Here is a 25489-nt window from a genome sequence, read left to right on the forward strand (position 1 = left end):
TTGCAACATTTTTAACAAACATTTTTGAGGATTTTATGACAGTTCATCTGGAAGTTAAGTAAATAAATACATTATATTCTTACTTCTGGGATGGTATCACAACAAGACAATTTTATCAAGCTCCATTGTAAAAAAAAATTAAGTTTACTGTACTTTGACTCATACAGCAGGTCGACATGTACTGTATTAGTACCGGAAATCTCTGTAAAGATGTTGTATGAACCTTGACCAGTGGAGGGTGCTAATGTACAATTAACGGTATATACGCACCAGAGAGGCTTCATATACCAGTGATGTGCGTTGTGGTTGGTTTGAAATTTCAATTACCCGGGGCGATCCAACCGCTTCAAAGGGTGGCATTGGCATTATAGGTGCAGCTTTAACATTAATTGGTGAAGCCAAAGAGCTAGGAATTAGTTTATGGGCCAATAGAAAAAAATGCGCAAATGAAAGTTCGCACATGACCTTTTAATCCAGAATTATAAAATGTTTACGACCACAATCTCAACAAAATGCTTAAGCAATGCAGCAAAGACAGTCTCTAAAGTTATCCTGAGTGATCTTCCAGCTCTGTGATCAGCACATTACCATCAGACTCTGTAGCTTGAGAGCCACTTTGTCGGTAATAGGCACTTCCAAGTGCAGGTAGCCCTCGAAAATGAGCACCATTTCTCCTGTAAGCAAAGCATAGTGCTCCTGCCAGCAGGGCAAAGATCAATAAGGCCACCAGCACAGCAGCCAGGATGACGCCATAGTGTAATCCTGAAATGTAAAATACATACAGTAATGATTAGTTCAGGGTATCTCTACTTATGAATAAATAAATAAATAAATTGTGGCAGTCATTTGCTCTATTGAGTGCAGTAAGACATTAAACACTTCTTTCAGAAGCTATGAATGCATAAAACTGCTCTCTGATCTAAAAAAAATATAAATTATGTACTCTATTAGTCAAGCTAAAAAAGTCCAATTTGAAGTATTAGCTTAGAATGAACACATTTGTTTGATTAAATCCAGTTAAAAAAAAGTTTTCATGGTTTGATGGTCCAAAAATGGACAACCAAAAAAAAAAAAAAAAAAAAAAAAAAATATATATATATATATATATATATATATATATATATATATATATATATATATATATATATATATATATATATATATATATATATATATATATATATATATATATATATATATATATATATATATATTTTGATGCAAACAACATATTCTTAACAAATTTAAAAAGCTACATTTGAAGTTGACAAAATGAAAAAGAGATTCCAACTTTTCGGAAGTGTTATATGTGTTAATGGCCAGCGAAGAGCCCAAAAGGTTAACATGCATCATGTCAAAACACGAGCATTGGAAGAAACTTTAACATGACAGCTACTGTTTGACTTTGAGTGAACTAAAAAGTCAGCTTTACCATTGAAGGGTTCCACTTCCACCTCAGTAGTTACATCTGCAAAATGAGAGTAGAATTTAAGGTTCTTTTTAACTTTAGTCCAGAAGCTTATTAAACAATCGCTGCGTTTTTATAATGTGTGTGAAAGTGGAAAAAAAATAGTGTGTGAGAGTTTCTATCGTTTTTGTATCATGCGTAGGAGTTTTTAAGTAGTTGGTGAGAGAGAGTCTCTGTAGTGTGTGAAAAAGTCAGCAGTGTGGGTGGGAGTGTTTCTGTATTGTACATGAGTGCGTTTCTGTATTGAGCAGGAGAATGCTTCAGAAATGCGGGTGACTGTTTCAGTAGTGCATGTGAGGGTGTTTCCTTTCCTTACTGTGTGCTAGTGTGAAAAAATCAATAGTGTTGGCGAGAGTGTTTATGTAATGAGTGCATATGAGGGCTTCTTTATGGATATGTGAGTGAAAAACACGAGTGCCTGTAAGAATATTTCATTAGTGCTTGAGAGTTTTTCTGCAGTGAGTGTGCATATGCTAAAAAATAATCAGAGTGTATATGAGAGCCTTTATGTACTGAGAATAAATGTTTCAGTTGAGGGCGTGAGACAGTTTGAGTGTTTACCTAAGTAATAAAAAAAAAAAAAGGTTTTGTGAGCATTTAAGGAGTGAGAATACATGTTCCTGTTGCATGTGTGTCTACTTGTTTATGGGTATCAGCACAAATAAAACCATGAGTAACAAAAAAGTTTGGTAGTGTGTGAGAATTTTTCAGATGTGAGCTTAGGAGAATTGCTATCGTGTGTGTAAAGTCAAGCTGAATGCCCCTTTCATGATGCCCAGATCACCTGAGATTGTTTTGCAGACAAAGCCGAGCTTCTCGGTGCACCCTGACAAGCGCCACACTCCGTCAACTGCCCGAGTGGTGACACAGGTGAGTGAATTCAGCAACTTGAAGTCTGGAGCTTTGTTAGGCCAGTTGGTGTAGTTCAAAGGTGAACCGTCCACCCAAGCCATAGAATCCGCTAGAAATAGAAGATATAGTTCAGTATCATGTATTTCAGAAATAGTCAATTGGGAGAGCATTGGACTGATGGTCTGATGGTCCCGGGTTTTGTCAGTGTGAATGTGATTGCTGTCTATCCCATGGGTGTCCAAGCTTGGTCCTCGGGGGCTGGTGTACTGCATGTTTCTAGGTTTCTTTCCCCAAGAAACCTGAATCAAGTAATCAGGCTTCTGATGATCTGATCAGGTGTGGCAGGGAAAGAAACTCATTGAGGACAGGGTTTGGACACCCCCATATTCTATACAATCAATCCAGTGTTTTCTATTTGTGTAAGGGTCTACATACCCTTCTACATACAGAAATGTCATCCTAATGAGACACAGTGGTCTGACCAGTGCCCTGAATTGTCATACTCATGTGGGCAGAGACCTTGAGCTTGATAACAAAAAATATGGAACAAATGTTCAAACTGCCTTCTAAAAGGTGATGAAATATGTAGATGATAGGTCTATGTATGCAAAATCTCACTGTCAATGTTGAAGTAAAGCCCCAACCACATGTTTTGGTGAAGGAACCCTGAAGACCAAAGCTGCTCCAGGATAAAGCGGTTCTCTGTCTCATTCTCGATGGATAGGACATCTGACGTGTTGGCTGGACAAGCAAAAAGACACTCACTACAGGAAATGAATTTTTTCTTGCTCATTTACATATCACAAAAGGTTAGGGATATTGGACATTCAGATTAACTTAAAATTCACTATCACCTTTACAGGATAAATTAATGTTATCATTTCTAATCTACTGAATGCACATGTACAACTGCTCAACATCTCTAATATCTGTCATTTGTGTGATTGTGAAGCCCTTTTAGGCACTATTCTAATAAAGTAGAATATTAAATAAATAAATAAATAAATAAATAAATAATAGTATAAAAATAAAACTGATGACTCTGCAGCTCTGAAACTTGAAAGATGCCTCTTGAAAGATGACCCTAAGGTTAAGGCTTTGTTTTTATCATGTTTTTTTTTCCAGGCACTTTGATGCACTTGGTTATTTTTTTTCTGTTTTAGACTAAGCTGTAACGTGTATACACGCTGTAAAAGATAACAGTTGTTAAATGTTTATTTATGTTGCCTTTTTCTTTTTTTAATGTTAAAAAGGATACAGGTTTAGGTATAATTATACAATTTTTATAGATAATCTTATCTATAGTCAGAGCGTTGAGTGGAGGGGCTTGGCAAAATGTTATTGAGAAGCACTGGTTTAGCACGACTTGTCCTGTAGGGGGAGTTACATTTATATCAGTGGTTCTTATTCTGCGTTCAATCGAACCCCTGGGGTCTGAGGAGTCAGTTTGATGAGTTCGACAGAGGTTGATCCACACAGTGTGTGGGTGAGAGTGCTTCCATAAAAGCTTTTTATACTGCGTTGAGTGGTGAAGAATGTAGTTTTCCAATTACAAAGAGCCCCGTGAATGGGTTCGAAACCTTCAACAAGGAGAACAACTGATTTACACTTTAAACAATTTGTAACAGCTAATCTCTATTTCTAAACTAAAAGACACAAATACAGTAATTCAGTTGGATTTTGTTTACAGCATGTGGCAAGGGATTCAACTATTTTAAATGTTATTTTATCAAATTTCTCTGTACTGTTATTTTACCTATGGCGGGTTGGTTTAGAATCTATCTCTCCGGCAACATTTCTCTAAGCATTCCTGTGACTCTGAATAGGATAAGCGAAAGAAAAGATATGGTGCCACTCTACCTTTCTGTCTGCAGAGCTCACGTGCCTCCTCAAAAGTCAGCCTCTGCACCAGAGGCTCAAAGTTATAACAGCTACGTCCAAATTTCACCCATGTCGAGGGACATACAGTCTCATATGAAACAAATGGCTTATTCCCTGCAAAAGAGAGCAGAGAAATATTGTTCTATTTTGGGTTGCAAAAATAGGTGAATTTTCAATTTTTTTAAATGGTAATTACTGGGAAATAAGGGTAATAAAGTGACATGACAGTTAATAGTTACAGTACAGTTGAATATGGACAACTTGCTGCTCTACTTATAAGTACAGTTGTGAGTATAATGTTTTTTTAATTAGATTATTTTGCATGGATGTTTATGACCCAAAAACTTGAATTTGAAAATATTTGATTAAATCAACCTCAACTAATTGCCATAATTCTCATGTTTTTTTTCCAAATTTGAATCTTCACAAAATCCCCCAAATTTACTGCTACTTTCAAATACATTTATTCAGAAATTATCCACCCCTTTACAGCTCAAGCTGTGAATCTAGCAACCAATAAAAGCAGCAAAGACCTAGAATCAGATCTGAAGTCATGTTTCAGTGTTTATTTTTATTTTACTTGGCGGAGGAATGTGACACAAGGCTCCTGGCAGAGGAATTTCACAGTCAGCTCGCCGCCATCCCCCATTCACATCCATGTACACGCATTCTCCAGTCTCAAAGTCGTCTTCAACTGAGTCCCAGTGTGTGTATACGGTATCGCTGCCATCTGACCACTGATAGTTGATGCCACTCTGTAAAGGATTTTGCCAAATTTAGTTAGGAACCTCACAATTGACCACTACTCATTAAACGTTTGCTACTGATTTACAAAACTTGTCGCATGGCCATTTTTGTCTAAGCCGCTGGCAAGAAAAGTGAGTAGACCCGTGCAAGAAAGTGTCACAATTTGGACTAAAGTATCAATATTTTAAGAGGCCACTATTCTTTTCCAGCAGAGCTTTAACCGTCAGGGGCATTAAGTGCCAAAGATACAAAAAAGTGTCAAAACACAGTTGGTAAGCGCTGCCAAGAAAAATGAGAAACAAGAAGAAATGAGCGATCACTATTTTGTAGAAGAATAATCACACTTAAAAACATTCCACAAAGATCTTATTCTGTCTGCACACCCAGAGTGAAGCTAGGCCAGATACAACAACATGAATATATTCCAGGTGTACAGGAATACATTCCAGGTGACATTCTCTTGGAAAGTCAAATAATATTTTCCCCAGTCTTTATTCCATAAAAATGGAAGTGGACTGCTAAATATTTTGTTTGAAAGAAATGTTGCTTTCCAGGACACACTAGATTAACCAATAACTTGCATTTTTGAAATCTTAGTTCAAAATGGTCGTTGTGTGTGAGAGCAAACAGGATGCTTATAAATTAATATCTGGCAAACATTGCTGTAGTGTTCAACCACATCATAAAAAGTCAACTTACATCTTGGCTGTACAGTCCAATCCAGTGCGGGACTCCCAATCTATTGACAAGGACCGTGAGGAAAGCCTGGTGGTAAGCATCGGTGATGCTCACAAGGTCCGAATCATTGTCTATGCACATATGCATGGCGTTATACCAGCTCATGTTCCCTGAAACCGCCTTGTAACTACGACCTTTGTACTCAATGCTGTTGGGGAGAGGGTGACGAGAAGAGTGGGTGGGGGGTTTGGATGTATCTGGGACAAGAAAAGGCAATTGCATATAAGATCTCAATGGGACCCATAAACACGCTACACAGTCAGAATTAAATGATCTTCATGTTATATTGTACTATTTTTAGCATCCATAACATACTGTACAATGACCAGAAAAAAAAGTATTCATGCAAAATTCAATAAGCTCAAATGTGAGCTGTATATTGTGACTGCTGTTTTCTTGCGCAGTGGTGCATTGATTTATTAGTGGGGCTGAAACAAACTAATGATATTTCAATCCACCTCAGTGGGGAAGTTTAACTTGTAAAGTCAAGGTACTATTGTATTCAACATGCAGAAGTGGTGTTTTTTTTCTTTCTTTAATTCTTACCTTGAGGCTTTTCACAAACAAAGCCATAGCCATCTTCACTACACTTCTCATCATACCACTTCCCTGTGAGGTGAACGTTGTGGTTGTTGGACAGCACGATGCACAGGGGTTCATCAGCAAAGCCCGTGAGCAACACATCCTCCTACAATTAAATCACAGTTCATATTAGATGGCATTTGTTCTTTAATAATATGGAAATGGCCTCTTCATTTTGCTTTGACCGTACTTACAAAACTTACTGTTTTGTTGTGTACTTTGTATTTTTGTTGGTGCGTCATGCACAATAAAGAAACAACTGTTAGAAAGGTTTATGATTACCATAACATCAATTCTAATTGTTATTGCTTCTGGTATTGCGTTTTGGTGTTAAGCTCGTAGACTTTTGTGAGACACAATTATATGGTTTGTTTGAACATTTTGGTATTTAAATATACAATGTTTAATTTGCGGCACAGTGAAGCAGCGAGCAAGCTATAAGCAGCAATGGATTTTTGAATGTAACAAGACATTTGTATAAAAGTAATCAAAATGAAATAATCAAACTCAGTGGACTGCAACTAAAAATACTGTACATTATATTTAGCAATGTAGGGCATGCTCTCCCTTCACAGGAGCTTACATTGAGGTAGCTCTTTGGTTCAATGGGAGACCAGTTGGTATAGGTGACAGGTCTCCCGTTAGTCCATTTCATGGTGTCTTGATTCCACAGACCAATCCAAACGCCTACAGAGATTCCTTGAAGCAGCATTGTGATGTATGCTGCATGGAAAAGACACATTATATCATGAAAGACGAAGCAAATACAAAACATACTCTCATTTATTCCAGGTGAATGCATTGGCTTTTTTCAATTGATGAAAGAAAATGGATGGATGGATGGATGGATGGTGGATGGAGTGATGAATATTACCAGTATATTTATAATTGAGGTTAAACCTTGAAGCTTGTTTTGATCATAACGGAATGTAGTACTTTTGTCTTACTAAAAAATGTACATACAGTATATGAACAAAAAGTAAAATCCAATTTATTTTAGAGATTATCAACTGTGTATTGAGTCAAATTAAGTCAAATTTAATTCAGTCACTAATGTTTTTATGACTTCTATTATTATTAGTTGGCATGTCCACTTCGCAGGGGAGAGGTCGCGGTTTCGCTTCTGGCAATGGCCTTCCTGTGTGGAGTTTACATGTTCTCCCTGTGCCTGTGAGGGTAAGCCCAATTCAACACGCAAAATTTTTGTAAAGTAATTTTTGTGAGAGTGGATATGAGTGAAAGTCCATTTACCGTTACCTTTCATTTCTGTGTAAAAAGTTGATTTGCATACAGTCACGTTAATTAAATATACCTTGCTCAATTTCATCTTCTATAGCCACGAGTGAGCCTTGGAATGAGGAGCAGATGGACCGGGCATCGTTCCAGCTCTTTCCCTCCCTTGGAGTATCGGGGAGATGAAGCAGGAGACACTATACATGAACACAGAGGGAAATGTCTCATTTGCATGCAGTTGCTTTCGAGAGATGGAGAAGCAAAGGAAACAACAGGGAAAGGGTTCCACTTGGATACAGTTCCCTACATACTTCATGCAGGACCAGCTGCTTCCTTTTTTGTTTTTTGTTTTGCATAAACAAACGCAAAATTCGATTATGCAGTGAGAGTAAGCTTTAATACAACTTGTACACGAAATTTACAGGTATGTGTAAGTTTAATTATTTACAGTTGAAAAAGTACAGACAAATTGCTACTGATGATTTATTTTATATTTAATAAAATTTATGATGCTGATTTTACAGTCCTTCATATGGATATTTTAGTCAACCAAAGAGAACCAAGTCAAATATGTGCATGCTGCTCTGCAGCTAAGATTGTTGTTTCTTTTTTTCCAAAACACTTTGAAATTATTGGCAGCCATAATAAGCTTTGAATACAGGATATCGTTCAAAAAACATTCTCTGTAATGGACTTCTGAAAACAATTTCCAGAGTTAAATATAGTTTCACAATTTATTTTCTGGATCGGCAATGACGGGAGCAAAAATATCACAGTTTGCTCACAGAATAACAATTTGGAGATCATATGCTTTGGGTGTATAGATTTTGAGGGGCATGTCAATAATAAATAAATCAACTTCAGTGGGTGGGCATGCATTAGGTATATTGGCCTTAAAACAGCCCTTAAAGATTTTATAAGGTGAATATCAAAAAGTATTCTTAACTATATTATTTATGTTTGAAGATAATTAATTGCTGAAAGATAAGTGAAAATAACTGCTACAAAAACATATAAGATCATAAGTCCCACGAATACCAGTTCAAAGTCAAGTGAGGTCTTTCATAAATTTTAGCCAAGCCTCAAGTCCAAAAATGATTATGTCTGGTGTTTTATACCTTGTGTCCAAAGTACAGCCATTTCTCTGGACACCCTCCAATGTAATGTGGCTCCCTTGGAGTCTCTACCACTGAGACAGTCTTTCTCTTACAAACATATCCATAAAGATTACTGCATTTATTGGGTGACCACTTCCCTATATCAATAACAAGAACACAATCAACACATTCATATGTGCTAGTGCACGTGTCACTGGCAGTTGTTTGATTACCTGTCGAAGAAGACATGGTGACACACGACCCGGTTTTTTTAACCTTATCTCCATCATTTTCTTGCGCCCAGTTAAGAAAATCTATCTCTGTCTTGTCACTCCACCTGCCAAGATGACGAAAACCTTCTGTTAATATTTGGAACCCATAGCAAAGGCTATCGAAAGCCATTTGAGCATTTATTCCATATATTTCATATTGAGCATATGGTTCAAGTACTATGCTCTCGTGGTGCAATTTACAGCGTTACAGAAGAATTTTCCTCATTGGTAAAACAATTCGCCCGAGCATTCTAGTAACGCCCTGAATTGTCTTACTATTGAATACAAAGAGCATACTAGTACATGAACCTTAAGCTAGCTATCAGTGATATGAAAAAAAATACCCAGAAGATTTTCCATAAAACCTTTCAAAACATTATGTTTAAGTTAGATAACAAGCCAATACTTTATAAACTATTCCACATTGTATCAAGAGGATACCCCACTATTTGGCTCTTTTCCTTTCCAGTCTGTCCCTCAGATTTCATTTGAATACAATTTATAATCACTTGTAAACAAGTCATATAACTGCACCCAATGCAATATTAAGCAGGTTAAAGACACATACACACACACACACCTGACCTCCTGTCCATGCTGGTCAATGGAGAGACCAATCCACCAGTCACTGGGCCCCGGGGAGAGCTGAGGAGAGACCCAAAAGAAAAAAAAAAAACATCACACAGTGGACAACTGTTCATCCCTTGTCTTGACCTTTACATCACTATCGTCCACTACCTGGTTTTGTGCCTATTAGACATTCGAAAAGTAACCACATTGTACTTACAGAAACACAAAGGAACTTTTCATCCTTTATAAAACAGTTTCGTAACTTTGTTAATGAAAAATCATCGTACAACTAGTCAAAATGAGAGGATTTCATTTTTACTGGCACTGGAGAACTTTGAGGAGGGTAGCAGTTACACTGCCAAACAAAAATTACAAATGACTGCTATACATACGTAACGTCCCACCTTTCCCAATTTGTTACAATGACAGCATTTAATTAGAAAGTCTATGTGCGATTATTGCTGTCATTGCAGAATCTACAAAAACAACTTAAAAATTTTAAAGTTTTGTCTGAGGAGGCAAAAGAAAAGAAAAAAGGAGGCAAGCAGATAAAAGAACACTTATGGATCAACATTATGCTTAGTACACAATTACTTTCATTATTTAATGGCTATGGGTCCTTCACATAGCCACAATAACAGAAATCTAATTCAGTCCAAAATCTGATGACTGGGAGATCAGATTTCAGGACGCTTTGAGGTGATCCCCATGGGAAAAACTACTGCTTTGGTCTATATGGTACTGGTCTATATCAGTGAAAACTGAAAGTTCTTAAGTGATGCTTTAAGTAGAAGTACAAATATATTTGTAATAGAACGACAGGTAAAAGTCAAAGAAGTGATTTAACCTCTACTCTAGAAAAATTCCAACTGAAACATATTTTTTTTCAATCAACTCTGTCTAATTTAAAAAACAAAACTGTGAACAAACAAACCCTCCGCAATCGCTCCTTCACAAAGTTCATCTCCTCTCTGGAGTGAATGGAAAGCAGGTAAGATCCCATCATCTGACAAGCAAGAGAGACGGCGTCCCAGATGAAGGGCTGCTTGGCCACCAGGTACTCAGCTCCTCTGTAAAACACCCACGGCTCGCTCTCTGTGGGAGAGCCGTGGGTAAGTATTCAATACGTAATCACAAAAGCCAAAAATGGAAATTACAGTGGCTACCTCTGTAGAAATTAAACGAATCAAGATTTGCTTCTAAATATATTGGACATGTTTCGAGAGGGAGAACCCAGAATTGCGAAGCTATAATGCTTTTAAAATGTTCATGAAATAAAAACAATGCACTTACGCTCAGTGTACCAGTAGGGTTTTTTCAGCTCATCTCCTAAAACATGAATACATTTTGGTAAATCAGTCCACATTTTGTTAGATTGTGATAATAACTTTTTTTTTTTTTTTTTTTACCTCTGGGCAGCTTACAGATCCACTCATGTTTGCTTTCACATGGCTGTGGCATAAGGCTGTTGGGTAGGTCACTGTACACTGCGCAGTCCATCCTATCATCTTCATCATTCTTATCCTCAATGAAGGATGTCATCACCTGCATAAAAACAGTCAAAATGCATTTTACGGCTAGATATGGCAAGCTGCTTTACCATTTATTTGTTATCCTTCCACATTGTAAAGGAAAAGTCAACATGTTCTTTGCGATATTATTTTCTAGGTAGCGCTACTAGTCTTAACACTGCATTCCGATTAAAACTGCATTTGTTTGCGTCCATGTCAGAGGGTGGCCATTTTGGCACTTTCTGTCAGTTGTGTGGCATGCCTCATGAATGTGTATGCAATTGGGAGGCTACTGTATTTAAATGACACGTACAGGAGACCCATCAGACCATTCCCAAGCTCCTGGATGTTCGGGATCTCTTTTATTAAAGCCAACCCACAGCCGGCGACCCTCTGTTCTGAAAAGGAGGAGCAGAATAGTAAGTGTTGCTGTGTATCCAGCTTGACAGATTCTTCTCAAATTTGACTTCAAACTGAGATGTAATCGGTAATCACAGCAGCATGTAGCTTGTACATAAAATATAAGAAGGATGGAGGGGGGGGGGGGCAAACAATTGACAAATTTACATCAAAATTACGTCCTGCAATTATAAGCCTGTACCAACCCATCAAACATGGTACCGAGGAGTTGCTTGACAAACACCTGCTCCTCATAGTGGCGAAAACTGGCCAACTGGGCGCCGAGGGCCTGACAGAAGTAATCCGCTTCCACCCAGGAGCGTTTCATCAGCACCTTTTCATCATGGAAAACCTAAAAGAAAAACACTTGTTGTCACTTTAGCGTACATTCATAAATCATTGAAGCCAAATCAATAAAATTGGAGGAATCACAGAAAGGCAATTAAGTGGACATCCAAGGTTGAAGTACATTTTAGGGTCATCCTAAAATGTAACCTCAAAGCTAAATATACTGTAACTTATTCTGAGTCGTGTATGTTCCCACAGACCTTGATTGAGGGCCCAAATAGTGATTCAGATTTGAAAAAGAAAGCTAAAGATCGTACTTTAAAACAGTAGAGAAGACCAGCTTGTGATTCCCATCCTGGCGGACAGGCACTGAAGGGATCAATGTGGGCTTCAGGTAGCAACTGGACTTCCTGGTAGCTGCTGACGCTCTTCTTACACACTGACAAGGCCTTGTGAGAATTGCAGTCTTTCACCTCCCAGTGGCCCAGAGCAAACCCACCTGACATTGCAACACAGCCGTTGGAACTGACTAAAATGGGAAAGGGGAAGTAGATGGTCATTATAAAAATCTCATTTTGTGTGCTTTGCATGGTTTTTGACAAGTCATATATTTAGAAATTACATTTTACAGTTAATACGAGAAAAAAACTGTCAAAGCAAAATAAATCATTCAAGCAATCATCGCGTGCATTCACCTCATCTTTACGGTGATATTAAAAGAAAAATTGGAAGTCATCCTTGCATAAGTTGGTGTGTTTCCATTACTCTCAGGTTTGCGCAAGAGCAAATTCCGCAATAGTAATGTTATTTGAAACATAGAAATTTTGGGGGGAAAAAATGTCCCAAATACAGTATTGCAAAAACGGTTTTCAGACTCTTATGAGGTGATTTTTGAGTTTTTTTGCAAAAGTGTAATGGAAACACTTTGTTACGTTTCCACTACTACTCACTTCTGTGAATTCAAATTACTAGCATTTCTCTTATCTTTGGGTTCACGGGGGATGCATGCATGAAGTAAAAAATATGTAAGCCTAACAACACCATGGAGGTTTTGTGAACAAATCTGGATGTTGTACACCTGTTTCCACGTGTGTATGGTTGCTGACGCGCAGGCTCGCTCTTTCTCTTCCCATTTGTCTGGTTATCCAAAGGAAGGATTTGAAGCCAAGGAAGAGGAAAGCATAAGGTTTTGATTTTTCCGTTCTTTGGCGCCATATTGGCTAGCTGGTTTCAACAGCAGGATTTGCTTGCCGGCCAGTTTGTTTGGACCGTGTTCCGCGAGGAGGCCGCCGCACATGCACGAGGCACACTATGCGCTGTCCCTGTATTGGCGCTTGAGAAGCCAAAAACACTTCAACACAAGCATGCACGAGTTGAAAACGTACTTGAGCGAAATTGTAGAAACGTCGCCTCTATTTTGCCAACTCTGTAATGGAAACGCAGCTAGTGGTTTGAGATACTGTCAAATTTGCAGGTAACAATCCTAAATGCAAAATGGATGAGTCCTAACCTTAACCCTTGAGCAATGCCACAGTAAAGAATCAACAATGAAAAAGATGTATTTGATCCTCAACCTTTTTCTGATGATATGCTGATAAATGGTACTGGACTGAACATTTGAACATAGACATAGGAAGGAAACTGACTTAACTACCTCCCTCCCCCACTCCTCACAAATCAGTTACAATGTTTTATAATTACCTGGCTGGTGTTTGTTCCAGTTTGTGAAGGTGAGAGGCAGAGTGGAGCCATTGTGATGAAGCCATCTGTATTCTCCCCTCTGCCCTGAGTCAATGAGGCCAGTCCAATAAGACATCCCGCCAGTGGCCCCATTAGCACTCAGCAAACTATTGACAAATGCTTGCTCAAACCTTTCGGCGAGATGGAAAAAACATTTCAAAACAACCATAACAATCTTTTAAAGGAATGTAAAATGATATATTAATGTAGTACCTGTTTTCCACTGTAAGGAGAGGGGCATTACAGTAATAGCCACTCTGTGCGTCCTTATGTGTCTGCTCATGCCTGGTGATGGTGTAACAGGAGTGACCGTGGCGCTTCCAGCCCTGCGACAGTAACAAATATCTACTCGGTTATTTTATTTTCCATTTCAGAAGTTGGTACCAGGGCCTTGAGTACTTAATCCACCTCTAAATACTGGTGTTATTATGTTGCATAATACAAAAATGCAATAGAGCAGAACATACTGTATTTGTCGCTGTGCCACTATGGTACGTCCACTGGAGCAGTTCAGAATAAAAACTAAAATTATCTAATGGCTTCTTATTAGATAAAACACATTGTAAGAATCAAAGATTTTTTTTACTACAAACATTTTGGCTAGTAGAAGTTGGACGCAACAGCGTTTGCCCTTCCCAACCAATCGGACGTTGGGAAACAGTTGATGTCATCAAGGCTCAGTGCTTTGACCGTGTGAGGATCAATTTGGAACCGGATTGATTGGTAGATGAAACATTAGAGATTTGGTGTTATCTTGTGGCCTCTATTGGGGATGACAAACATGTTGCTGGTATCAAATACTTGTAGATTTTCACTTTTTAAGGAAAGGCTCAGTCCCCCATGAATGCTCTTAGTTTTCAAAAAATATGGAATAACAGTAAAAACCCAGCAGAAAAATAAATACTCAAGTAAAGTACAGATCTGAAAATCTGATCTAATTGTCCTTTTTAATGTGACCACTGACAGTAGTACAGAAAAAAGCAGAAGTCTTAAAACACTTGGGGATTTATCAGTGGCTGTGTCATCCGGTCAACCAAAATTGTGCACTGTTCTGATGTTGTCGGGTTTCAAGCGTGATGACTCAGTGGCCTGATATTTACGTCGACACAGTCAAGGAGCAATACGAATGCCACAAATGACGCCATCAGTCTAGTGAATCATGTCCATTGTGCTGTCAACTGGCAGCTTTCTCAAAAGTGGAGCTGTGAGTGTCATGACATAGCAAAAACATCCGTCTGTCACCCTGAATGCGTGAATGCTGGAAAATGTTTCCATAATAAAAATATTTGTACATATGTCCTCCTTTCAATTTTTTGACCACTTAAAAACCATTCCAAGTAAGCCTTACGTTAATACATTTTAACATTTCAGTCATTTTCACAGCATTCAATTACTGTCAGTCGCTCTTTTAATGTTCACTTGCATTTTTTCCAAAAGGTGGATAATAAGAATTTTATTATCCATCCATTTTCTACAGCCACGTATCCTCACAAGGGTTGTAGGATTGCTAGTGCTATCCTGTCTATGGGCAGTCGGCAGGGGACACCTTGAACTATTTGTCAGCCAATCAAAGGGCACACAGGGACGGACAACCATTCACGCACCCAATCACACATTAGGACAATTTTTCAGGGTGTACGATACACCTACCATGTATGTTTTATATATATGGGAGAAAGCCAGAGTGCCCGGAGGACTCATGAAGAACATGCACTCTACACAGGGAGGCCCAGCGACCTATAATTGAACTGTGAGGCAGACCCACTAACCAATCTGCCACTGATCCCCACAAATTTTATTATTATTATGCATATCATTTTCATTTAACTCATTCCACATCTCTCTTCACCAATTCATACTTCAAAGGATGCAGAAAATTCTAGATTATTCACACAATTACATACTTAACACAGTGAAATTCCCCAATTTTTGTCCTCATTCCTCATTTCGTGACCAATACGAAACCATTTAAACTTCAAAAGATGAATACATGTCAGGAAACCTAGGGTGTAACTTTCCACATTATAATAACTCCTATATTCCCCAAATTTTACATTTTTCACAGAGAAATTCCCAAATTTTAACAATATATTATCAAATTTAGAGATATTTTAAATATCTACCTCTTCTCACTTCCACATTTCTTGACAGACTCAAACCATTCCAACTTCAGGTTACATTCTACATTCCAAAAATTCCATTCATCCCCCAGCCTTTCAGTTAAGATTTTCAGCATTCACATCCAGCATGCACAAACAATTTCTACTGAAATTGCATTAAAACGTGCATTATAATTAATACGTTTTTAAAATGTGTTCATTTTAATTTAGGTGTATGTATGTTCATGAATCACCTCTGGGCAGCCTTCATCCCAAGTTTCGATTTCATGAACAGATGTCTGATGTTTCTCCTTTCTGCACACAGCAGGAAGTTGCTCATCACATGAAACCAAAAGCCAGGCACCTTCCTGCGAAAACAAAGTAGATTGATTACACTTCATTTAGAGCACATACAAGATGAGAAATACTCATCAGAAATAGCTGGCAAAATCAAAATTCAAAAATGTTTTGAATTTCGCATCTTAGTACCTCGTTAGAGAATTTCATTGTTATACTGTATGATCCATTTGTATGTTGCAACTCAATGTTTATTAAATCTTTGAAGGCTTCTAATTATCAGAAAATGTATGCTCAGTTCCATTTACCTGCCTATAGTTTTTCACATTGGATGCTAGCACTGAGCTAACTAAATTAAATTATGTGATATGAACATATTCCATTTCTTGAGGACCAAGAGAGTTAGAACAGGTGCTAAGGTGTAAGAAAACATGTTTTAATAAGCGTATGTGTGTTTTAATATATTTAAATATCTTTGAATAATGTATGTATATAGTGAAGTAACATAACATCATGGAATGGTCTTTCCAATTAATAAATGCAAGTCTGATCAAATGATTTGTTTGTTGCCCACCTTCCTGTCTGCCTTAGCACAGAGGGTTGCATCAGTGAGATTGTGAGGAGGGTGATACTGGTGCCACATTGTGAGAGTTATCGGTGAGCCATCAGACCATTCTACAGTTGCAGATGAAGCTTGTTTCCTGAGACCAATCCACATTCCTGAAATACCGCCAGAATCTGCACAACACAGCATTTAAACACACATTTGCTGCGGCTAATATCATACTCCTGAAGTGCAGTCCAAGAAAAATATCTTACAGTTAGCCAGAAGGCTGTGCAGCAACTCCACTTCAGAGAGAGAGTGAAGGCTGATGAGGTTGGCATCGCGAGAGAGGCATGCCTGAGAAGACTCTTCCCAGCTTCCTGAGTGCGAAAGGATCTGGTAGCAGTCCCCGTTATGAGGCAGCCAGCCTTCATCGCATACTGTATGGACATACTGCCAGTTCTCTGGACGGAAGGACGAGAGAATAGAGAAGGGAACACTTAAGGATTGTCTTAATGTTTTTCATCTTCCGGACACTACCGTAGTCATTTGTGTCCAGGTCCCTCGCCATTTTTCAATCAGCAGTACAGATAATGGACATTTGATCTGAGAAGAATTTTATTTTTATTTGTGTAAAAAGTTCCTTACGCTGGATGTAGATAGACTAATGTCTTTGAAATCAAAAATAAAGCTTGCATATCGGCATTCAGTTCACCAGTTTGCAGATATTTTTCTAATATTTTTTTATTATTCTAATTCCTCACAAATAGGTGAGATTAACTGCACTGAGAATATATAAAAATGTAATTGATTTACATTTTAATGGACACCATATCCATTTGGCACAGCATTAGAATATTTAACGTTTTAGACGTTTGGAAGTGAGACTAATTAAACAAATAAAGAACACAACAATTTTTTTGAGGGGGCGACTTTAAATAGGGCTCTGAGCAAGATGATTTTGTTCTAAAACCCCTGCTTTATAGCATATAGTATTTGTTTTCACACATTATAATTTTTTTTTGTGCCCTAGTGTGGTTTATCATTGACTACTGATCATAATCATGTAAATTGCTGAAGAAAAAAAATAAAAGGGAGCAATCTTTTTTCAGGTTAATAATTAGGGTCTATTTAGGTTTATAAAAAATATTTTGCAAATAAGGTGGAATATGAAGGGTTTAAAAAAAAGAATCCCAAGAGATCCATTTATTTCCGCTTATCTTCATTAGTGTCGCTGGCTTGCTGGTGCCTATCCCAGACATATTTGGGCAGTAGAAAAGAATATAAAAAAATTGTGTGGCCGAAAATGGGCTCAAAAAGCTGAAAGAATTGTAAAATAAAAAAAAAATCCCAACAGAATTCCATATACTTTACAAGCATGATCCATTTCGTGTTAACACAGGACCAACATACAATAAACCATACATTTTGAGTGCCAGTCCAATATTTTAGGATTTTGTCACACTTGCTTCAGTGAATGTGGTGGTAATGATTGATTAAAATAATAATAATAATAATAATTTAACATTAATAACTTTGTATCTGGCCAAAAAAAAAGGCCTTGAACAAGCCAGAGTGGTAGTAAAATCTGACAAAGACAAATTCACCGCAGACTTTTTGTTTTGGTCTTGTGGCCACTGACTCCTTATAAAGGAAGGTCAGAGGTTTTCTCTCCAGGTGCAGAGCAGCTGTTCAGCCCAGCAGCAACCGCAGCTACAAAAATAAAATAAAAGCTTGGACATTTGGTTCTTGGTCTTCATTCATGTAATCAAAAGTACGTGAGATGTGACTCCAACTACAAGAGGCCAAGTCCTTTTGTCTTTTTCACATTCTTATCCAATAACAATGCTTCTAATTCTGTCGTTTCTCACCGAGAGGCTCGGCTCTGTGCGTGTCATTGGGCGTCTTCTTGCAGATGTAAGGCAGAGCAGACTCACAGGAAAGACTCTGCCAGAGTCCGTCAGGGCCAGAGTTGTACACTCCACACTGTCTGTTGTCTTCCAGAGGGCTGGCCGGGAGCCCTGATGGAAATGACACAAATGTTATTCGGTACCAATATTGTTTTTCTTATTGTTATTCCACTGCTCCATTCCATCCATATTTCTCCATCAAAACAAATCATTCAAACCTCAACATTTTCACTTCATTCAGGACATCTGGGCAACTGTTTTCCACATTAGCAACATTCCTCCTTTCCAGCAACTTCACATTTCCTTGAAATTAATTCCCATTTCAGTGAACTGAGCCGTGATCAACATTTGTTTAATTTGCCATTTCACATTGTATTAAAGCCCTTAAACCATTTCTAAATAAAACTGTTTAGCTCAGGACATCTTTGTCACAATGAAATTCCCCAAATTAAATATTTCACATATTTACTTCTCCCTTCTGCATTTTTGTCTGATTCAAACCATTCCAGCTTTTGGTTTCACATTCTACCATTTCACCAAACTAGGAACAGCACATAATGTCCACAAAATGTGAGGTCCTGTACCGGTTACTTGATGTAATTTTGATGTTGAACTGCACTATAAAAATATCTATCTCTGCCTTCAGAAAAAGTATTAGTAATCACCTTTCATCTACAGAATACAAAGTTAATGTTTTATTTTTGGTAGTTTTCAGTGGTGTAAACAGATATACCTGTACTACAATGTAGTGAGTACTCATCCTGAAAATAATATTGTGATATTGTGAAATAAAAAAGTGAGGGAATGACATGTCTCCTGCAGCTGAAAGAAGAAAGCTGGCACCGCGACTTGAAGAGGAACGGTATGAAGTTGATTGTAATGTTCCTGGGAAAGAAGGTAGAAGTGTTTTCATGGGCTGATAGTGTAAGGACCCACATCTACATCCCCCAGTATCACATATTGATTGTTACGTTCCTGCCATATGTCTCTCCTAACCCTTCAGCACAGCATATGTCTTCCTAACTAGGGAAAATCCTAAGGAATAAAAGAGGGCTCGAACAGGAGGTGTATCAGACTGGTAGTTTTGTGATAATGAACATCTCCGTCCATTCGCCTCGCAAGCAAAAATCGTCCAAGTCTCTTGTCTTCCTTCCTTGTGTTTTGTTTACTAAATGTTCCAGGAGGATTTAACCTGACAGTACCTACTACAAAAATACATATAACTCAATTTCATATGGATAAATTACGCATACCTGAGGTGAAATTAACCAATGAGAGAGGTGCACCATCTGACCACTGCCACCCCCGGCCATCCTTCAAGTGGTTCAGCCCGATCCACGCCATTGCTCCAACACTATCCATGCGATCTACCACAAGAACCACAAAGTGAGTTCATGAGCTATCCTTCTTTCTTATTGCAAAAGTAGGTTGCAAAATAAATTGCATGGCAATGATGCAATTGATGGCATTAAAGGTGGATGGTAAAATGGACATTTGGGTCATTCCATAAGTTAAGAACATATTCTGTCACATTACATTCAAGAAATGTTTAAAAATCCTTGCACAAAATACTGATATGTACACTTGTGTAAATTCTAGATTTCTTAAAAGATATTAATAAACTAATAAATCTAACTTTTTAAAAATTGCTGGGAGTACCTCTAAAATGGCATCTTCCTCTTGTATCTTCTCTTGTTAAAGCAGATTTTTTGTATGTTTATTTCTGACTTTGTTGTATTTCTTCTAACAGTTTGTTTTCATCACACACGTTCTTGCTCAACAGAAATGTCATCAGAACAATTGCTTTGACCATGAGTAGACAAAGTAAGAACTTTTTTTCAATGTTTTCAACAGTAATGAAGTGGATCACCCAATCCTTTGTACAACCCAATATCTGGTGCTAATAAAATATTCAAATATCGAAATCCTTGTTGTTCCTTAACTGTAATGTATTTGTTCAAGAAATAATTTTGATGAACACCATTAGTAATATTTGGTCCTGATTCCTGTCAGTATCTCCAAGCAGATGCATACCTCTGATGTACCTGTGCTCTGCCAAGCTGGTGATGCTGAGCAGATCTCCACCCTGAGCCTGACATGTCAGCATTGCCTGACTCCAGGTGAGGATGGTATACAGATTGAACTGGTAGCAAGCACGAAGCTCCTGGTTGGTCTCCCAGAAATGCTCACAACTGTAATCTAGCATGGAATATTTCATATTAAAAAGAGTTTGGGTTTTATGGAAGACTGTTGGGGCATTGATTAATAAGACCTTGATAACCATCTTAAGGTGCTTGTGTATTTAGACAACTACAGAATACCATTTGGACAACTACACAGACACTTTAGTAGTGAACAAAAAAGTTGACAACTGTGTGCTAATAGTTCGACTAATGACAAACATTTTTTTGGTTAAAGCTGTGTCAGCACTAAATTCATGACGGTCACAGTATCCCCAATTCAGGACGCTGCACACAAAACAAGATGGTCGTGCTGCAAAAGAGAACATTTCTCATTTATTGTAAAAATTAAACCCACAGGAATCAGAATCACCTAATCAATTGATTATTGCATGAAACACTCTTAAATTCTACTTTTTGGTTGACTTTACAACGGCACAACTAATGCACAATGTATACTATAATCAACTTAGCCACAGTGTCCAGAAGCTGATAGAAAACAGGAAGGATTATTAGATGATATTGTCTTCTGATTTTGTTTGTCTTTGGTATAAATTGTCTTCTATGTTAATGTAAATCAAGATGTTGCCTAATATCTGGTGCTTTAGAAACGGTACTAGTAGCGTACATGTCAACTAATGCACAATTTTAACTCAATGGCAGCATATAACGGTCGTACTTAACTAGTACCATCCAAAACCTTCATTTAGTAGTGGAAGGCAACATTGATCATTGGTACAAGAGCCTTAAGCTAGATATCAAGGATGCATGCTCAGTCGTGCAGGTGTACTGTAAGCATTTACCATGCACGGGACAGAAACCCCACTTTTCAGCCACATCATATCTGGTGGTGGTCGAGCACCATGGGAGATGATCTTCGCGCCCTTCAGTGGTGCACTCCGAGTACCATTTGTTGTTGTATTTAAAGGGCAACGCACAGGGCATGCCGTGTGCATTCCCCAACAAAGTGTGGATATCTGCAAGGCATTGTATGTCATAAACCAAATGACAAACGGCTCATTTGTGCTCACCGGGATGTTTTTTTTAACCTTCATATGGATTCGAGCAGGGTCCTTCTCTCGGCGTGTTGTATCTTTTCCACTCATGAAAAGAGTTTCTTTTAACCACCACTAAATTTCCAGTGACAGCCACCTTCCACCTGGACGCCCCATACAACATATTTCCTCTGCAGCGCCACCACAGCACAGGAAGCTCCGTGTCGCACTGGAACGTTCCGAGTGGCTGCGCGGGGTCAGACATGTTGAGGCCCAGGCACGTGCTAGTGCCCGCGTTGAAAAGGCGATGATGGGAGACCCACTTCCACAGCATGCGGCGGGTGGGACGACGACAGTCCCGAAGCACCAGGGTGGATTCTTCCACTACGATACAGCGATGAAAAAGGCTGCTCTCCAGGATGAAAAGACCTTTTCCTACAGAGAAAGTGGATTATGTGTTGAAAAGTTATCAAAACACACACTGTATATAATTTACAGTAAGAATAAATGTTTAATCACGTACTTCAGTCATGTAACACATTTCAGAGTCTCTACCTCATTATTTATAGTACGACATTATTTATAATAGGTCGTTTCACCCATCTGGTTGGCTCGATATTGATCGACCACTTCTGGCATTGTATGTAAAATCGGTGATTGTTGAAATGTCATAATTTACTCAGCAGTTGATGTAATCATAGATTTGTTCTGCAAATTATGTGACGTCTGAATATTGTGATAGGCAACATTATACCTTTTATATGTACTAATGTGACTGTTCCCTTTATTTATTAAAAGTTGGTTTTTGCATCCATTATTTTTGTCTAAAGTGTTTTTATGTTACATAACTAAACTTTCACGTCATGACTAACCAATTCTTGAATGCCTTCTCGAGGGAATGATGTTATTATTTTTTCATCTCTGTCAGTTTTGAGCATGGAAAAGATTGTTAAACAATGGCTAAAGAGGCTTTCTCCATACATATTATCAAAGGTGAGCAGATCGTCAGCACTGATCAACCCGTTTGGCCAACAGATCGACATACGCTTAGAAAAATGACGGAATAATAATATCGGAAAATGTGTTTTTTTGTCAGTCCTTGTAATATTTGAGATAGACATTCCGTCAGATGTCCACCACTCAGACTGTCTTTTTGCCAAGCGAAATAAATGCCAACTGTTTTGCCATTGCTTGCTTCCGACTGTCATATGGATACACTTTGTGCTGCCTAACTATGTACGGCTAAGTCTGTAAGCTGACTCGGATCGGTTGACTACTTTTACTATAACTACTTTTTCTAGTATTACTGGGGACCTCATTGTTTGTGCTACGTTTCACTATCATGGTTTCATGAAGTGAAATGCATGCGGTACACAAATTTGCTCTGACAAATTATTGTACAGACCTACAGTAAAAGGTAATGTTTAGAATAAGGTGCTAAAGAGACTTTTTGTGTTATTCTCCTTTTAAAATATGAATTACATAAATAAATTGCTTTGCACATAGTTGAGCAAAGCATTCTGAGATGCCTTTTCGCGGGCAAGAAGGTGACAGCATTCAATAAACCAATGGGTACAAAGCAAAGTGAACATCTCACTCTTAATGGTTCGTAGCCAGGAAACGCAAGAAGGATGTTTTTAAATTCCCTATTAAAAGGCATTGTTTAATAAATTCCGCTCACTAAAATATTGCTTTTTACTTGTAGTGCATTTGACAGATGACATTTGGTCAAATGTGACTTTTTTAGTGTCACATTTGACCAAATGTCATCTGTTATTTTCTTTCATTTTGAACTTTCTCACATTTCACGTCTGCTTTCTGTAAACTTGTCTCCAGGACATCCTTGCAAAAGTGATGTAAATCTCAATGGATTTCTTTCTGGTTAAATAAAGGTAAAAAAATGGTTGTTCAAGGCACTAAATTGGATGGCTGGATGAATTAATCCGCATATGTAAAAATTATATATGGTAATTACAGTAGGCTATAGTCCCAACAGCACACGAATGAATGCACCCTAGCGGACGTGATGACTCATTTCTGTTTACTGCCGACAGGCTTATTTTATTATAACTGTTAAAACTTATTTATTAATTTGCATGGTTGAAATTGACAACTTTATTACTAGTTTAAACTTTTGTTTAAGACCAAGCTAAAGAGCTCATGGTATTTTAACAGAGAATAAATTGTCTATTTTTTTTTCAGTAGGGTGTCAGAGTTTTAAATTTTGGGGGAGGGGTGCTGACAACAGGAGTGTGGGACCAACAAATATCTGACGGACGAACGATCGGAATTTTCGACGTGAATAAATGACAATTACCGAAGAAGGGGGCGGTGTACCTTATGACGACTAACGGACCAGCACAAACATGTAAAATGGCCACCTCTCTATGAACAATATACGAGTACATATATTAAATAAGTTAATTATATATTTCCTTTCTTTACTGTAGATCGGAATGGTGATGTTGGTTATCTTTAAACTCGTTGACTGGTGATCGTGATCGGCCCCAAAAGTCCTGATCGTTTCGAAGTCTCCCTTCATTACACAATTGTAGTCATATATAATAATCTCTCTGAACTAATTCAAGCACATTATGTTTGTAATTTGACTTAAGTCAAAAACTCTTAGAACAAGTACTTTGCCACCTCCAAATAAAAGTGCTGAATTTATTTTTTACTTTTACTTAAGAAAAAGTGTAATATAAGCATCGCACTTTTGCCAGAGGTAGTAAACTTCCACTTAACTATGTATCTGTACGTTTGCCCGAGCACAGAGTGCGCGCACATTAGAATATAACAACAGTACAAACACGAAAATATATGTGGATATTTGTCATGTAAAATACACTAGATATGTAAATATAGCAAAATAATACTAAGAAAAAGAATTACATAGCACCTGGCCATTAGAAAATTTACGAATGACCTAAATAAATTCTCATGAACTGATGGCATACAGTACTTTCTTACTTTTGAATTAGTACGTCTTTTATCTGTATTATTACACAACTATCTGTACTATTACACAAGCATCTGTATAGGGTACATATAGGGCTTGTGCTTTGCCACCTCTGTATCAAATGTCAATCACTTCTCACCGTAACTTCATGCAGCATGTGCATGTGAGCCATACACAATTGTATTGTATTGCCATATTTATCACACTAAGGAGGCATAGATGTGTTATCTTTTTTTTTCTTTCCCAGGGCCACAATGTTACTTACTGTAAAATTCGGCAAGATCTTCGTGCTCCAGTATCTCGCCGTCGTCGTTCTCGTCCTGGGCGGAACACGCACAAGTTTTCAGCAACAATAAAGTGAAACAAATCGCCGTCACCACGTCCAAGTCCATGCAGCGGAACAACGGTGAGAACATTTCGACGGCGGGTTGAGAGGTCCAATATGGCTAAACATTCCGAGAGGCCAGTTCTGAAAGCCAGTAACTCGATGTTCCGTTTGTCGTCTTTTTTTCCCACTCACTCGCACCAAAAGTTTAGCAGCAGACTTTCTAGTTTCAGCGGGGGGCTGCAACGTCACGTCCGACAGAGGAAAACATTGAAAATGGATGGATGGATGGATGGATGGATGGATGGATGGATGGATGGATGGATGGATGGATAGATAGATAGATAGATAGATAGATAGATAGATAGATAGATAGATAGATAGATAGATAGATAGATAGATAGATAGATAGATAGATAGATAGATTTTGCTGAAGGGTGTAATCTTTTGTAGCAAACAGTTTAGACCTATAGGCTGTTTGAAGGGAGAGTGATTTGAGTCACACATGGTGCACAATGCACATCCACCTCACAGTTCAGCGGTCCAGGGTTCAGTTTCAGCTTGTCTTGGCCTCCCTTTGTGGAGTTTGCATGTTCTCCCTATGCCCGCATTGGTTTTCTCCGGGCACTCCAGCTTCCCACATTCCAAAAACATGTATTGTAGATATACTGTATTGGACTCTCTAAATTGTCCTTAGATGTGATTGTGAGTATGAATGTTTGTTCGTCTTTCTGTGCCCTGCAACTGCCTGCCAACCAGTTCAGAGTGTCCCCCGCTTACTGCCCAAAGACAGCTGGTTTAC

General features: G+C 38.1%; 1 protein-coding gene across 1 annotated transcript; it reads right to left on the bottom strand.

Moving 5' to 3' along the window:
- Window positions 1–447: 447 nt before the first annotated feature.
- Window positions 448–24850, bottom strand: pla2r1 (phospholipase A2 receptor 1). Its single transcript, XM_088413201.1, has 30 exons — window positions 24628–24850; window positions 21458–21838; window positions 21212–21385; window positions 20263–20427; window positions 19482–19595; window positions 18190–18339; window positions 16594–16782; window positions 16349–16512; window positions 15732–15845; window positions 13592–13704; window positions 13340–13509; window positions 11956–12167; window positions 11557–11702; window positions 11265–11349; window positions 10850–10985; window positions 10734–10769; window positions 10375–10535; window positions 9451–9515; window positions 8832–8935; window positions 8620–8756; window positions 7581–7698; window positions 6852–6991; window positions 6233–6374; window positions 5648–5883; window positions 4782–4956; window positions 4181–4315; window positions 2939–3061; window positions 2253–2429; window positions 1433–1468; window positions 448–762 (listed from the first exon to the last, which is right to left on the bottom strand). The coding sequence occupies exons 1-30, from the start codon at window positions 24776–24778 to the stop codon at window positions 548–550; spliced, it is 4464 nt and encodes a 1487-aa protein (XP_088269327.1). The 5' UTR covers window positions 24779–24850; the 3' UTR covers window positions 448–547.
- Between the last annotated feature and the right edge of the window lie 639 nt (window positions 24851–25489).

Source organism: Hippichthys cyanospilos, chromosome 4, assembly GCF_059441005.1.
Source record: "Hippichthys cyanospilos isolate Australia breed blue-spotted pipefish chromosome 4, RoL_Hcya_1.0, whole genome shotgun sequence".
Classification (NCBI taxonomy): Eukaryota; Metazoa; Chordata; class Actinopteri; order Syngnathiformes; family Syngnathidae; genus Hippichthys; species Hippichthys cyanospilos.